The sequence below is a fragment of the Callorhinchus milii genome, unplaced genomic scaffold, assembly GCF_018977255.1.
Source record: "Callorhinchus milii isolate IMCB2004 unplaced genomic scaffold, IMCB_Cmil_1.0 Scaffold3, whole genome shotgun sequence".
NCBI classification, from domain to species: Eukaryota; Metazoa; Chordata; class Chondrichthyes; order Chimaeriformes; family Callorhinchidae; genus Callorhinchus; species Callorhinchus milii.
Window position 1 is genome coordinate 42256699 of NW_024704744.1, and position 14007 is coordinate 42270705.

At 40.0% G+C, this 14007-nt stretch overlaps 1 protein-coding gene across 3 annotated transcripts in view; it reads right to left on the reverse strand.

Moving 5' to 3' along the window:
* The window catches only part of ibtk (inhibitor of Bruton agammaglobulinemia tyrosine kinase), a 76606-nt gene that overhangs the window by 23120 nt on the left and 39479 nt on the right, over window positions 1-14007 (reverse strand). For all 3 annotated transcript variants that reach the window (XM_007905054.2, XM_007905055.2, XM_007905053.2), the window contains exons 10-17: window positions 6686-6863; window positions 5168-5345; window positions 4268-4879; window positions 2477-2563; window positions 2145-2227; window positions 1303-1340; window positions 373-469; window positions 7-108 (exon numbers count right to left, since the gene is read on the reverse strand). In XM_007905054.2, coding sequence (XP_007903245.1) covers window positions 7-108; window positions 373-469; window positions 1303-1340; window positions 2145-2227; window positions 2477-2563; window positions 4268-4879; window positions 5168-5345; window positions 6686-6863 — 1375 coding nt within the window. The remainder of the gene's footprint in view (window positions 1-6; window positions 109-372; window positions 470-1302; window positions 1341-2144; window positions 2228-2476; window positions 2564-4267; window positions 4880-5167; window positions 5346-6685; window positions 6864-14007) is intronic.

The window sequence follows — 14007 nt, forward strand, 5'->3', positions numbered from 1 at the left end:
CCTCACTTTTCTCTGTAATGGCCACTTCACACATTTCCTTGAGTCGAGTGATGAGAAGCTGATCAGCCACTACAAGAACATTACAAATAAACTCCACATTCTGACACTCTAGGAAGAAAAATAAAACAGAGAATAGAAGTTTATAACTATTGCAAATTAAAAGTCAGCAAACTACAACATAAATGTAAACTAAAACAAATTGAGAATGTAAAATGAAATGGGTGGTATAGTGTGTTGGTATAATGCCCTTTCACCCTTGGAGCTAGTGTTTCAATCAGTCCAGACTGACGTGACTGAAATCTGCTCACTCTAAAGATCATAAATGAAATGCGTTAAAATGAAACTACAGAACATTAGATGAACAGTTCTGACCTTTAACAGTTGGAGCTTCGTCCGTGTATATGTAATCCAAAATAACCTCCAAAATATCAGAATGAATGGGCATTTCCAAAGATGTGCAACAAGAAGCCTAAATATAAATAATACAGGGGTGAAAGTGTTAGAGAAGAAAAAAACAAAGTTAATTAAAAACATTTAATTATGATTCAATATTTTCATTTTTCTCCCCTGGGGAGCAGATCACACCCATTTATTTATACATGCAGAAATAAGTAATCAAAATAGTCAAAGATTCCTCTTCCTCATGAAATCCACCAGATCAGAATATGGCAGTAAAACTCTGCCCTAATTTGGCTTTTAGTAATAAACTGCTTTACATCTTATTCTATGATGTATCTCTGCATCTGTTTTATTTGTCTAAATATCACAGCACTTCTCCGTGCATCACAAGCACTGTACTACTAAGAACAAATACATTGTGAAAGTTTTCCTGAAAGCACAATGAATCTGTGCTGTTCCTTTAACCATTATCTATAGAATATCTTTGAACATTTACAGGTCAGCAAAAGTATAGCATTCCTAAATGAAATACAATATGTTAAATAAGGACACGGGACAAAACAAAGATGGGATTGTAAGGCGAGCAGGGAAGAGTTGGCGGGGGAGGGAAACAGATTTCTTGTTACATTACTATTGGAATATTAGTATTTTCAGTTTCCCATTAATCAAATGGATAAAGGAGGACAATGACCTGTAAATATACTCCCTTTGCTTTTATAGAGTAATCATTTAACCAATTCATAATATAGAAAATAACTAAAGTTATGGTATTAATATATCATTTTTTTAATAGATGATGTACTTGCCCATCAGAAAATTATTTTGATTTGAAAATTTCAATAATGTGCAAGGTCTACTTAAAAAAAAACAAGCATATTTACAGTAAAGTAAGATTACAAATACCTCAATCCAGGTGCTGCTCAGCATGCTGTGAAAGTATTCTGAAACAATAAAAGAATGCGTTTAGTAAATAATTTGACCATAACTGTACAATACAAACATCAGCATGCGCATGAGGGAAAAATAACCATTAGGGTCAGTCTTTCCCATCCCTAAATTAAACTCATCCAACTCTCTTCACTCACTCTCAAAATCCTGAATTGAAATCTTGCCAAGTAGCTACTTAATTCAAATCTGAATTTGCTAACACAATGTACCTTTCGTAACCTTATCTTAATCTGTAAATGTTATGTCTACTTCGGTACCGCTGGGCTCCTAGCTACACCACCCATTGGCTACAATTTATTTAAAACACCATCGCACCTAACCTCACCCACAAAAATGCCAAACGCCCATTACCCCAGCCTCACCAGGTTCCAATGGTTCCCTCTCCCAGCAGATCAATTTCAATGTACTCATCAACTATAAATCCCTTCATACCCAAACATTTCCCCATCTCTCTGACCTTCACCGACCTCAATCACCCACTCGACTTGGATAACGCCGGCTTGCTGCGCGCGCCGGCTTTCTCTGCGTCAGTGGCTGAGCCTTCAGATCTATCTTCCTTAACCTCTAGAACTCAATCCCTCTACAGTCTGGCTTGCCTCCGCTCGGTATGTGTCATGCCTTGAAACCTACCACTTTGATCCATGACCATGGTCATCTCCCCCCCACCCCCCTACCACCACTCCTCCCACACTTGCCCTCCAACCAAATCTTTGTAAAGTGGACTGAGAGGTTATTGTTATATAAATGCAAGTTATTGTACTTTTAAGTACCCCAAATGAAGGAATAACCCTGCTTACCAAGTCTAGCACATAGAACACACTTGTGGCAAGCAAATTCTTTCCCATCTTCTGACCTGAGGGTCACATCGGACAAATATGAACTAAATTGAGACCAAAAAAANGCAAATTACACTGGAACAAGGCCCATATAGATTTGGGAACCATCTTTAAACAAAAACAGTTTTTCAACAAATAGATACTCCTGCTCAAAGTGAAAGCACCACCAATTCAAGCCAACTAGAAGAAAATGGAAACTCATAATCTAGAATACAATTGTTCTTTAATCCAAATTCAGACACCTTTAGAACACTTCAAATATTGCATTCCATTTATATTTATGCAGCACTTACCATTTTTTCTGGTTAAATTTTAGTTTATTTCCACTTTTCTTGTGCATAACTTTTATTTTCCAATTTTCCAATTTAACACCATCTAACCTGAAAGGTAAGATTCAAACTTAAGTTTAAAAAAAAATATACTGAACATGGCTTCTGAAGTGATAATAATAATTCTTGCATTTGATATAGTGCCATTTCATGTCTTCGAGACATCTCAAAGTGCTTTAGAATATACTGTAAAGTGAATTGACTGTATATTTTGTTGGCGAAACGGGGCAGCCAATTGCGCACAGCGGTGTCCCACAAGGGGACATAGTGCACAGTGTTGCAATACTTGGAAGCTGAAGAATAACAACAGCAAATTACATTTGTATAGCGCCTTTCACATCCGGAGGACGTCCCAAGGCGCTGGACAGTCAGGGATCCGCATCCGAGCTGGTGGTTGGGATCAGGAGGGGTGGAAGGCAGGGAGGTTGGGATTGGAAGGTGACCGAAGGCACAGTCGAAGAGGGCAGTCTTGAGACGGATGTTGAAGAAGGCAAGGGAGGGGACGAGGCGGATGGACTGCGGGGTGGATTTCTAGAAGGTGGGAGCAGAAAGGCTGAAGGCCCTCTGCCAATGGTGGAGCAGGCAATGCAGGGGACGTGAAGCAGAGGGAGCAGACAGGTTGGCAGGGATTAAGGGGTCACAGAGGTAGGGAGGATCAAGGCCATGGAGGGCTTTGAAGGTAAGGACCAAGATCTTGAAGCCAGTGGAATCGGGCAAGGATGGGGTTAATAGGGTCGCGAAGCCTGGTGCGGGAGAGGACACGGGCTGCAGAGTTCTGTGGAGCCTGCCTGACGATAGTGGGGCGAGCAAGACGGGGGATGTGAAACAGGCCAGAGCCCGCTGAGCGGAGAGGGTGAACAGAATGGTAGGGGTTTAGGAGGTTGGAGAAGTAGGGGGGAGCAAGACCGTGGAGGGCTTTGAAGGTGAGGACAAGGATCTTGAACGTATCCTCTGTGTGATGGGAAGTCAGTGGAGTTGGGCAAGGATGGGGGTGATAGGGTCAACAACTGTCTATCACTGCCACAACTGTTTGTCGTTTAAGTCATTAATTCCTACTCAAAGTTGCAAAAGTGACTGCTTTGAGTAACGACATCTACATCACACTGCCCACACTAAGCCAGCTCAATTTGCTTCAGGAGCAGAGTTCCTGTGAGTATTGGCATAACATACTTCTAGTTACCAGGAGTCACACTATCTGCGACTCAAGCCATCTTTCGCATATCACCACAATTCTGAACCTATTGTCCTAATATTCAAGTATAGTACTGTCATGTATTATGGTTTGCAATTATCCAAAGTTCATTAGTGGCACCACCTTCCCATCCCTTTCCATGCTGCCTCTCCTCTCATAATATGCTACGATAGCAAATAACACTTTACGACGCTACTGTGAAGTCAGTACTCTCATTTTACGACAGCTTTAATTCCTCCCAGAATACTGTATGGCTAACCAGAGTTGGCAACCCTACTCAAGTGACTAACTCTTTAACAATGTAATTATCCAAACTAATTATACAGGCTCGAATGAAATCGACTGGCTATCTTTCATGCAATAATTAAGCAAATTATGTAATTACCCAATATACATTTGAGCAGAGTACAATACCATGCAAACAAATAGTGAATTTTCAGTGTCTAGAAATTGCTATGCAATTAAATGCAGTGTGCAATTATTCAATATGCAATTAAGTGCACTGTACTTGAACAGCAGCATTTAGAATAAATAACTAGCTGAATTTCTCAGACCAATCTCACCTTGCAGACAAACTGCTGAGTCCAAATTTCTTTGCAATGCCCTGCAGCATTTTAACTGGATTAACTGCTTCATTTACTCCTTTGTTCCTTTTGCTGTTTTTGGTCTTGTTTTGCCCACTTGGTTGGTTCATCTGTTGTTTTTTGTAAACTTCACAGGCAGACATTCCTTTCATATCATTACAAAAGCTGAACCTTTGCATGGGTCTTTCCAGATTGGAAATTAGTGGATCTTGGTAGCCTTCCATTTTATCCTTGCACTGGATTTTTGGTTTGTAACCCTCCGTTAACAAGTCACAGGTGTCAGTATATATGAACTGCAAAAGGTAGGTAAATAAATCTGGCTGAACCTTATCCAGAATATACAAGTCACATCCCACTGCATCATCCTCCTTTAGCCGGATATCAGGGAGCTCAGAGTGTTGACTTTCAGGAAAGAAACATTTTCGAAAGTAATCTGATCGCATAGCCAGAATATACTTATGGGCAGGGAAAATCTGATTGATAACTTGACATGTAACATCATGGATGCTGTCTGTTTCACTGGCTTCTGTGAGCAATTTTCCAAAGTCTTTGGTAAAAGTTGATGAAGACACACTTGGAATTTCATATAGGCTGAAAAAGAATTTGCACATTCAGTGAAAGAGTAAAAGGTACAGAATCCAAATGCAATTTTTAGGGTGTTATTAAAAGCTAGATGATGATTTACTTTAAGGTAAATGAGTATATATTAAAGTTTTTAGCTTGCTAGTGATCAAACTAAAAACAAAGTTTACATGGATAGTAATAAAAATCCAGAATAAAACCACATATTGATTTGATCTATTTTTTCCCTATTCCACCATCATTACTCCACTCCCACATAAAATGTAAATCATTCTTGGGCTCTTAGTATAAACTCACCTAGTTTTTGGATCAGATTGTAAAACAGCAAAATTCCGTCCATTAGAATCCATGGTAATGAGCACAGCCCGGTGAACAGAAGAAAGCTTCTCAAGTTTAATCCTTTCGTACAAACTGCTGCTCACGTCCGTCGAGGTAACAGACTGATCTGAAGACTGCAGAATGCTGGACAATTCATCTGAAAACAGAAACCAAAAAAGGAAAGTAATTTCAAATACTTCGAGCAACATAATTTTTTTAAAAAAAAACAATCGGCAAAATAGTTTTAAAGCCAGGAGTTAGATTTTGTCTGACATTTGATACACAATTTACCACTATTTAGGTCAATACAAATTCATATGTAGTTCCTAGCTCAATCTTATTTGCCCCTCTTTAGGGAAAAATGAAAACACAAACTTGCATTTATATAGCGTCCTTCATGTAGGGTAATGTCTTGGAGTGCTTCTCTGGGATGAAGTTGGACGTCGAGCAAGGGAGAGGTGACCTTTAGCACGTTCAGAAAAATAAGATTTGAGGCGGAACTTTGACAAGTGTGATAGTAGGAAAAAGGTTCAAATTGGAAGTGGGGCGGGGTGCAACTGATGCCGTGGAAAAGATGCAAGACAAACAGGCTGTGAATGACAAAACATTATACTGCCTTTAAAATCTGCATCAAACAAACATTGTGGTCAGAATTGTTCCTGCCAAGGGCAGGGCATGTTACAGTGAAATAATCCACTGTGGTAGAAGGCTATCTTGATAGTAGTCAGTAATTTTACTGAAGTGCATTTATTGAACTTGGAGTAGCTAAAGTAAGAGTAGAGCACATCAATAAATAATTGTCAATTGTAAACGCAGAACCATTATCTGGAAAACCTTCTTTATTCAGAGTAATGGACATATGAAATAATCTACCAAGCTAATAGAGACTAAATACAATTAAACATTATGAGTTTATGTACTAGAGGGATTTGCTTTGGTGACTGAACAGACTATCTACTTTTCTAATGCTCTTACCAAATGGGGCAGTCAGATAGAAGATCAGTAGCTCCATCAACAGGAAAATCAAACATCCTACAATATTGCTATGTTATTGCTACCACCAGACGATACGATTCAATACCAGAAACCACTGGAAGTAAAACCTGAACTGCATTATGTAAAACTACAAAAGACAGAACACAACGAACCCTTGAAAGCAATTTTGTAATGTGGAGGAGGTTTTTCATTTAAAGCCATAGTGACCACAATTACATTTTTACTACACAGATCAAAAAGAATAAAAAATTCTACTTGGCAGCTAATTAAAGTAGTAGCTATAAAACAAAGTTGTAAAGAGATAAATTGAATAGAACAGCAAGAAAGAGAAAGGATCTAATCAGTTAAAGTCAGCCACTGACCACAAGCCAATATTGTAGGCTTAAACAGTCCAATAAAAAAACAGAAAGCTAATAGAGAATTACTGATCAGTAGCAGTTAATTTTTTTTAAATTGTGGTGCCTAATTCAAACAATTCAATTCCATTGCTTAACTCCTCACCTTTCTTTTCAGAGCCCTTTTTCTCTGTTCCAGTCCAGTGCCCTATAAACCCATCTCCATCCTGTGTAACAAACATCATTTCATTCTTGCTCAAAGTGATGTCTGACATGAAGACCTGTCGGCCATAGGCCCAACGGCATTGTTTAATGAAGCAGTTTGAAGACCTCCAACAAAACACCTGACACAGGAAGAGAAAAAAGAAAGCCAGCTGAGTGTTGAGGTAAAAAAGATGGAGTTAATTTAGAAATTAGAGAAAGAAACACAATGAATAGATCATCAATAGAATACCTTTAACTTTTTTTTAAATCCATCATAACTTGCTTTAACTATTTTATTTAATACCTCTCGTGGGGCAGTTTGAATCACACAGTTCAAGAAACTTACAAAAACAGATTTTAATCATAGACTCCTTAGTTTTCCATTTAGCTTTTCTCCACCCAAACGATTTTGCTCTGCATACTATTTTGCAGGTTCATCCACACACCCACAATCCACATTCATTGTATTCCTGAACTCTAATGATTACCTAATTATTGACAAGTTGAGATTTGTACAAACTGCGAAGCAAAATAAAAGGTCATTTAAATCCAAATTTTCAACCTTAAATCTTCAGCCTGCAAACAAAAAAACAAATTGGAGTGTCATAATTGACACAGACAGTATCTCCATCATGAAAACTCAAAGGAAGAGCTTTCACCTCCAAATAATTAACCATTACTAAATGACACAAAAAGTGTCCCAAGATTTGTTCATTTCTTATAGGGTGCTAGAACCAGAACTCTCATTTAGTAGATCTACTAGTAATTCCCTGGGCCACCAAACATCCTGACTTTTTGTCCCGCCAAGTACTCTGATTCTGGATCACAATGCTGAATCACCCACATGTGTTATGGTGTGACTTATTTACTTTAGGGCCCAGGAAATTATCCTTTAAGAAGCTTAAAACAAGGCAAATGTAACTGTCAAGAATGGCAGAATTCCATTTCTGAAGCCATTACAATTTAGAAAAAGGAAAGGTCTGCCCAGTGAAGCATTATGCATAAGACAACCATCGAGACTCAAACCTATTCCAATGTTGCTACTCATTTGACTTCTGCCATCACTTACTGTACACAGAATCAGCAAGTATAGGAGGCAGAAGAATAGAAAGATCAAACGAGGGAGGTCGCATAGATCTATGGCCTTAGAAATAAATACAACCCGCATGCAAAAGTTAATTGGAGCCATCATAGGAAGACAGTTGTGTGCAGCTGGTGGTCAGTGGTGCACCTCAACAGAATCGGGTAATATCGATTTTGTTGTAACCTATTCCTTTAATGTGTTTAGCTGTAAAAGATTTATACGTGTTAAAGCATTAATTTTGTAGTGCGTTTGCTGATACCGTCCATAATGTTTTTGTAGTCTCTCTCTGGCACCCTTACAGCAGTTTCATCCAAACCACCAAATCCCAATTTGATGTAAAGCTGCTTTGCACTTCAGGCCTGGATGCAGGTTTTCTGCCCCGAAATGGCAGAAATATTAAATAATTACTTTGCCTCAGTATTCACCAGAGAGACAGATCAGGTGAACATGACAGTAGAAGAAGAGATCAGAAATGATATAACTACATTCAAGATACAAAGGGGAGATATAATCGGAAAAACTAATGGAACTCAAGAGAGGATAAAACCTCTGGTCCAGGTGGATTACATCCGCGAATATTAAAAGAATCAAGGGAGGAGATAGCAGAGGCACTATTACACATATATAATAACTCATTAAAAAAGGGAGTAGTGCCAGAGGACTGGAGGATAGCTAATGTTATACCTCTATTTAAAAAGGGAGATAGAACAAGCCCAGGGAGCTATAGACCTGTCATCTTAAAATCAGTGGTAGGAAAGATAATGGAATCCACAGGCCGCAGATAATCCAGAACTCTGCAGCCCATGTCCTCTCCCGCACCAAACTTTGTGACCCCATCTCCCACTCTCACCCGACTCCATTTGCTCCCTATCCTTCAGAGGATCCAGTTCAAGATCTGGTCCTCACCTAAAAAGCCCTCCATGGCCTCCCCGCACCCTACCTCTGCGACCTACTGATCCCTTACCAACCTGCCCGTTCTCTCCGCTCAGCCGGCTCTGGCCTGCTCCACGTCCCCCGACCCACCCACCCCACCTCTGGCGTGAGAGCCTTCAGTCACTCTGCCCCAACCTCTGGAATTCCATCCCCCAGTCACTCCGCCTCGCCCCCTCCTTAGCCTCCTTCAAGTCCCACCTCAAGACCCTCCTCTTCGACCATGCCACTGGCCACCCCACTTCCCCTCCCTTCTCCCTCCCTGACCCCAGCTCAGGTCTGAAATGCTTAGCCTCCTTCGAGTCCCGCCTCAAGGCTCTCCTCTTCGACCATGCCATCGGCCACCCCCCTTCCCCTCCCTTCCCTTTTCCCCCCCGGACCCCAACTCGGGTCTGAAAACACTGTCCTGCGCCTTGGGACGTCCTCCCGACGTGAAAGGCTCTATACAAATGTAATCTTGCTTTTGTTGTTGTAATAGAAAAACAACGAGAAAAGCAAAACATAATAAAGAATAGCCAGCACAGATTTCAAAAAGGAAGGTCATGCTTGACCAACCTCAATTAATTTTTTGAAGGGGTAACAGAAAGAGTAGACAAAGGTAATGCAGTAGATGTAATATAATTAGATTTCCAAAATGCGTACAATAGGGTACCACATAATAGACTAATGAATAGGGTCAGAGCATGTGGAGTCAGGGGAAAAATAGTAGAATGGATAGCAAGCTGGCTACAAAACAGAAAACAGAGAGTAGGGGTAAAGGGTAGCTACACAGACTGGCAGGGGGTGGGCAGTGGTGTTCCACATAGATCGGTATTGGGATGACTGTTGTTCACAATATACATTAATGATTTGGACTCGGGAATCAGCAGTAGAATTCCAAAATTTGCAGACGACACCAAATTGGGGGGAGTAATTAATGCAGAGGAGGACTGCAACAAATTTCAGCAAGACATCAATAAACTTGCTGAGTGGGCATTTAAATGGCAAATGTATTTCAATGTAAAGTGTGAGGTGGTACATTTTGGTAGAAGGAATAAGGACATCACATACATCCTGGAAAATAAAAACCTATATGGGGTAGAGGAGCAAAGGGATCTAGGGGTACACATACACAATTCACTAAAAGTAGCAACACAAGTTAATAAGGCCATAAAAAAGGCAAACCAGACATTGGGGTTCATTTCTAGAGGGATAGAAATGAAAAGCAGGGAAGTTATGGTAAACTTCTATAGAACCTTGGTTAGACCACACTTATAATACTGTATGCAGTTCTGGTCCCCACATTAGAGAAGGGATGTAGAGGCACTGGAGAGGGTGAAAAGGAGATTCACAAGGATGATCCCAGAACTGAGAGGTTATACTTATCAGGAAAGGCTGAACATGCTTGGAATTTTTTCTCTTGAAAAGAGGGTAAGGGGTGACCTGAAAGAGGTCTTTAAAATTATGAAAGATTTTGATAGGGTAGACATAGGGAAGATGTTTCCACTTGTGGGGAGACCAAAACCAGGGGCCATCAATATAAAATAATCACAAATAGATCAAAAAGGGAAGTTAGAAGAAATTTCTTCACACAGAGAGTAGTGGGAATGTGGAATGTGCTACCACAGGGAGTTGTTGAGGCAAATAGCATAGATGTATTTAAGGGAAAGCTAAATAGTTACACGAGGGAGAAAGGAATAGAAGGTTATGCTTGAAGGCTTAGTTGAGGAAGGGCAGGAGGAGGCTCATGTGGAGCATAAACACCGGCAGACCAGTTGGGCCCAATGGCCTGTTTCTGTGCTGTATATTCTAATGTATTCTAATGTATTGCAATCTCTGCCTTGCATCTTTTTTTTTACTTATTTGCAGTCTGGGAGCCATATCCCTGCAGCAGGGGATATAGGAAGCGAAGATTCCAACCCATGAGCAAAACTATTAAAATATTTTATGTAATTAATTTTATGTTTTCTAACTGTTGCCAAAACATGGCTGGCCCTTTGTGTGGCTGGCCTCTGCCCCTAAAAAGCGTAATTTTAGACGATGCTCATTCTGTTCGCTTCACAATTCTTCCCTTCACAAACTGTAGACTATCCAGACCTCTGCAGCTCATGCCCTCTCCCGCACTAGGCTCCATGAGCCATCCTCGCCCAACTCTACTGGCTCCCCATCCCCCAGAGGATTGAGTTCAAGATCCTCGTCCTCACTTTTAAATCCCTCCATGGTATTGCCCCATCCTACTTCTGCAACCTTCTTAAACCCAACCAACTTGCCTGCTCCCTCCTCTCGGCAGACACTAACCAAGCTTCTCACCCCTGGCCTGCCTGATCCACCATCAAGCGGTTGGCTTTCAGCCTATCTACCCAGATCTCTGGAACTCCATCCTGGAGTGTCTTTGCCTCACCACTTTCTTCACCTCCTTTAAGGTCCATGTGAAGACCTTCTTCTTTGTCAATTTCGGTCATCATCCCTTCCTCCCCATTCCCCGTCTCTTGGTACCCCCAACCCCTCACAAATCCAACCCCAAGTTCATGTGCAAACCCTCGACTGTCCAGTGCCTTGGCATCCTCCCAATGTGAAAAGCACCAATATAAATGCAATTTTATTTTTATTTTGTTTACATCCAAGAGCTGCTGAGTGAGAAGTGCATAATGCACCTGTAGTTGCACATAGCTCAGATGTACCCGTGTTTAGGTGGGCACCTGAACACGGGTACACCTGAGCTATGTGCAAGTACACGTGCATTATGCACCATGTGTAAACACAGCTGTATTATGAGCTATGGATAAAAACACCTGAACTAAACACTAATTGCTCTTAAAAATGAATCAAAAAGACGACTAATTATGTCAACAATCATTCTCTTTTGTTATTTCCAGAATTAAGAGCACTTATAATTCCCTTTGTAACATTCTACACCAGCACATAACACACCTGTGTTTACTCAATATAAATTTGATGCATAGTACAACAGCAAACATTTATATAGCCCACTTCATGCAGGGTAGTGTCTCAGAGCATTGCGTAGTGACAGCCTTCGACACTGAGCAAGGGAAAGGCAGGAGGGGGAAGTGACCATAAGCGCAGTTCATCCGAATACACCCTATTGGCAATGAGTCTTGACCGAATCTTATAAATTAGAAGTCATGCGCAACAATTCAGCACGGTGTCTATCCCTTAACAGAATACCTCCTTCTAATTCACAAGTTAAACAGCGGCTTGAAATTTGGCTATAGATACAAATAATAATAATCCTAAATTAGATTACTAAATTAGGTAGGCTAGATAGGAAATGTATGTGATAAACTTTTACAACAAGCAAAAAACTTGCTTAAAAATACATTTAAATAGTGTCTTTCATGTTGGGAGGACGTCTCAAAGCACTTTAAAGTGCTGCAATGGCATCCAAGTAGGGGGTGAGGGGGTAAAGATGACCGAAAGAGCGATGGGGGAGGTATGTTTTGGTTACTTATGAAGCAACATCAGCGGCAGAGGATACTGTTGTTACAGAACTAGCCTTTGATCAATTAAAATGGTATTGGCAGATTATTTTAAGAAGTGATAAATATGTTAGAAAATTTTATGTTACTTTCTCTAACAGGATTTTCAAACCTACCTCCCATCCCCAAACCTCAGTAGAACAATTTCATAATCTTCATTGGTTATTAATGGTGATATTATTTTATTTATCAATAAGGGCAGTGTGGGGTGTTCCACTCTCTTATTGTTTTCTGCTCTGGTGATTGATTTCTTGGCCTTTAACACAAAGGCAAAGCAAGTCATGATGGAGGACAGAACAAAAGATCTCTTTATGTTAAAATAATATGTTGGTATTATTGGTAAATGTAAATGATACATTGTAAATCTATAATCAATCTATCTTTCCTGGTATCCTGGCCTGAAGACAATAACGTATTTGCCTGTCATAGCACAAAATAATTTTTTTCATTCTTTGGTCTAGCTATTAAAATAATATTTGCCAAGCATCCAGGGTGGTGCAGGGAGTCAGCAATTTGTGACTATACTTCTAGGACTTGGGTGTGAAAAACGTGCCTCTCTTTAAGAGTCCTAAGTGAAGTAAGTATGGGCAATCTCAATCTAAATCCTAGTGAAGAGGGAATGGTCAATATAGTTACTGAGTGCAAAATGTATTCAATTTCTCAGCATTTCTATTCTATACCTCAATAAGCACACAATGTGTGGAGTCCTGTAGCTCAGTGGTTAGAGCACTCGCTTTGCAAGCGAGAGACCTGGGTTCAATTCCAGGCAGGGCGAAACCTTGGGCAAGTTTCCTTACTCCACACAGAGCCTAATAATAATCCCTCCAAAACCAAAAACAATAATAAATTGGTCATTTTCAATCTACGACTGTTTGTGGGACATTGCTGTGTGCAATTGGCTGCCGCGTTCGCCCACAAATATACAGTCAATTCACTTTACAGTGTGTTCTGTGAAGCGCTTTGGGACATCCTCCCTACATGAAAAGTGCTATATCAAATGCAAGGATTATTATTATTATTATAAATTTACCAAAAATACAATTGTCATTTCACTGGAATATACTGCCCTAGGTATACTAAATAACCAAAATTCAGAATTCACATTAGAACCATTTTCCTTTTCAAACTGCTGGAGATTCAAAATTGTCTTTTTACCTGTGCAGCAATGTGTTCCAAGTTGAATTTCCTTCCCCACATCTTTTATATTTTCCAAATGTTCTACATAATGTTGGGAGTTAATTTAAGGCAAAACACTTGCAAGTAATAATAATCCTTGCATTTGCTACATCGTCATATCACATCAAGACATCACAAATTAGGATTTGGGTGAACACAGCAGCCAATTTGCGCACAGCAATGTCCCACAAACAACCATGGAGTCAGTGATCAATTCTATTTGGGGGATTATTGACCAAGATACCCAAAAAAACTCCCTTCGTTTTTCAAATAGTGGGATCAATAATGGCTTTGCCCCCAAAATATACAGTCACTCCACTTTACAATATATTCCATGAACCGTTTTGAGACATCTCAACGATGTGATAAGGCGCTATATTAAATGCAAAGATTATAATATTTGGTAATAATACCAATAATCCTTGCATTTGATATAGTTGAGACATCTAAAACCGCTTCACAGAATATACTGTAAAGTGGATTGACCATAGATGCATTATTCTACTCCTCACGCCTTCCCCCACTTGCGTGCAGTAAACCTTTTTCCAAATACCTCTCCATTTCTGTAATGAGTTTGATCCCTGCTTTGAAGAACATTTAATCTGTATCAAACCATCT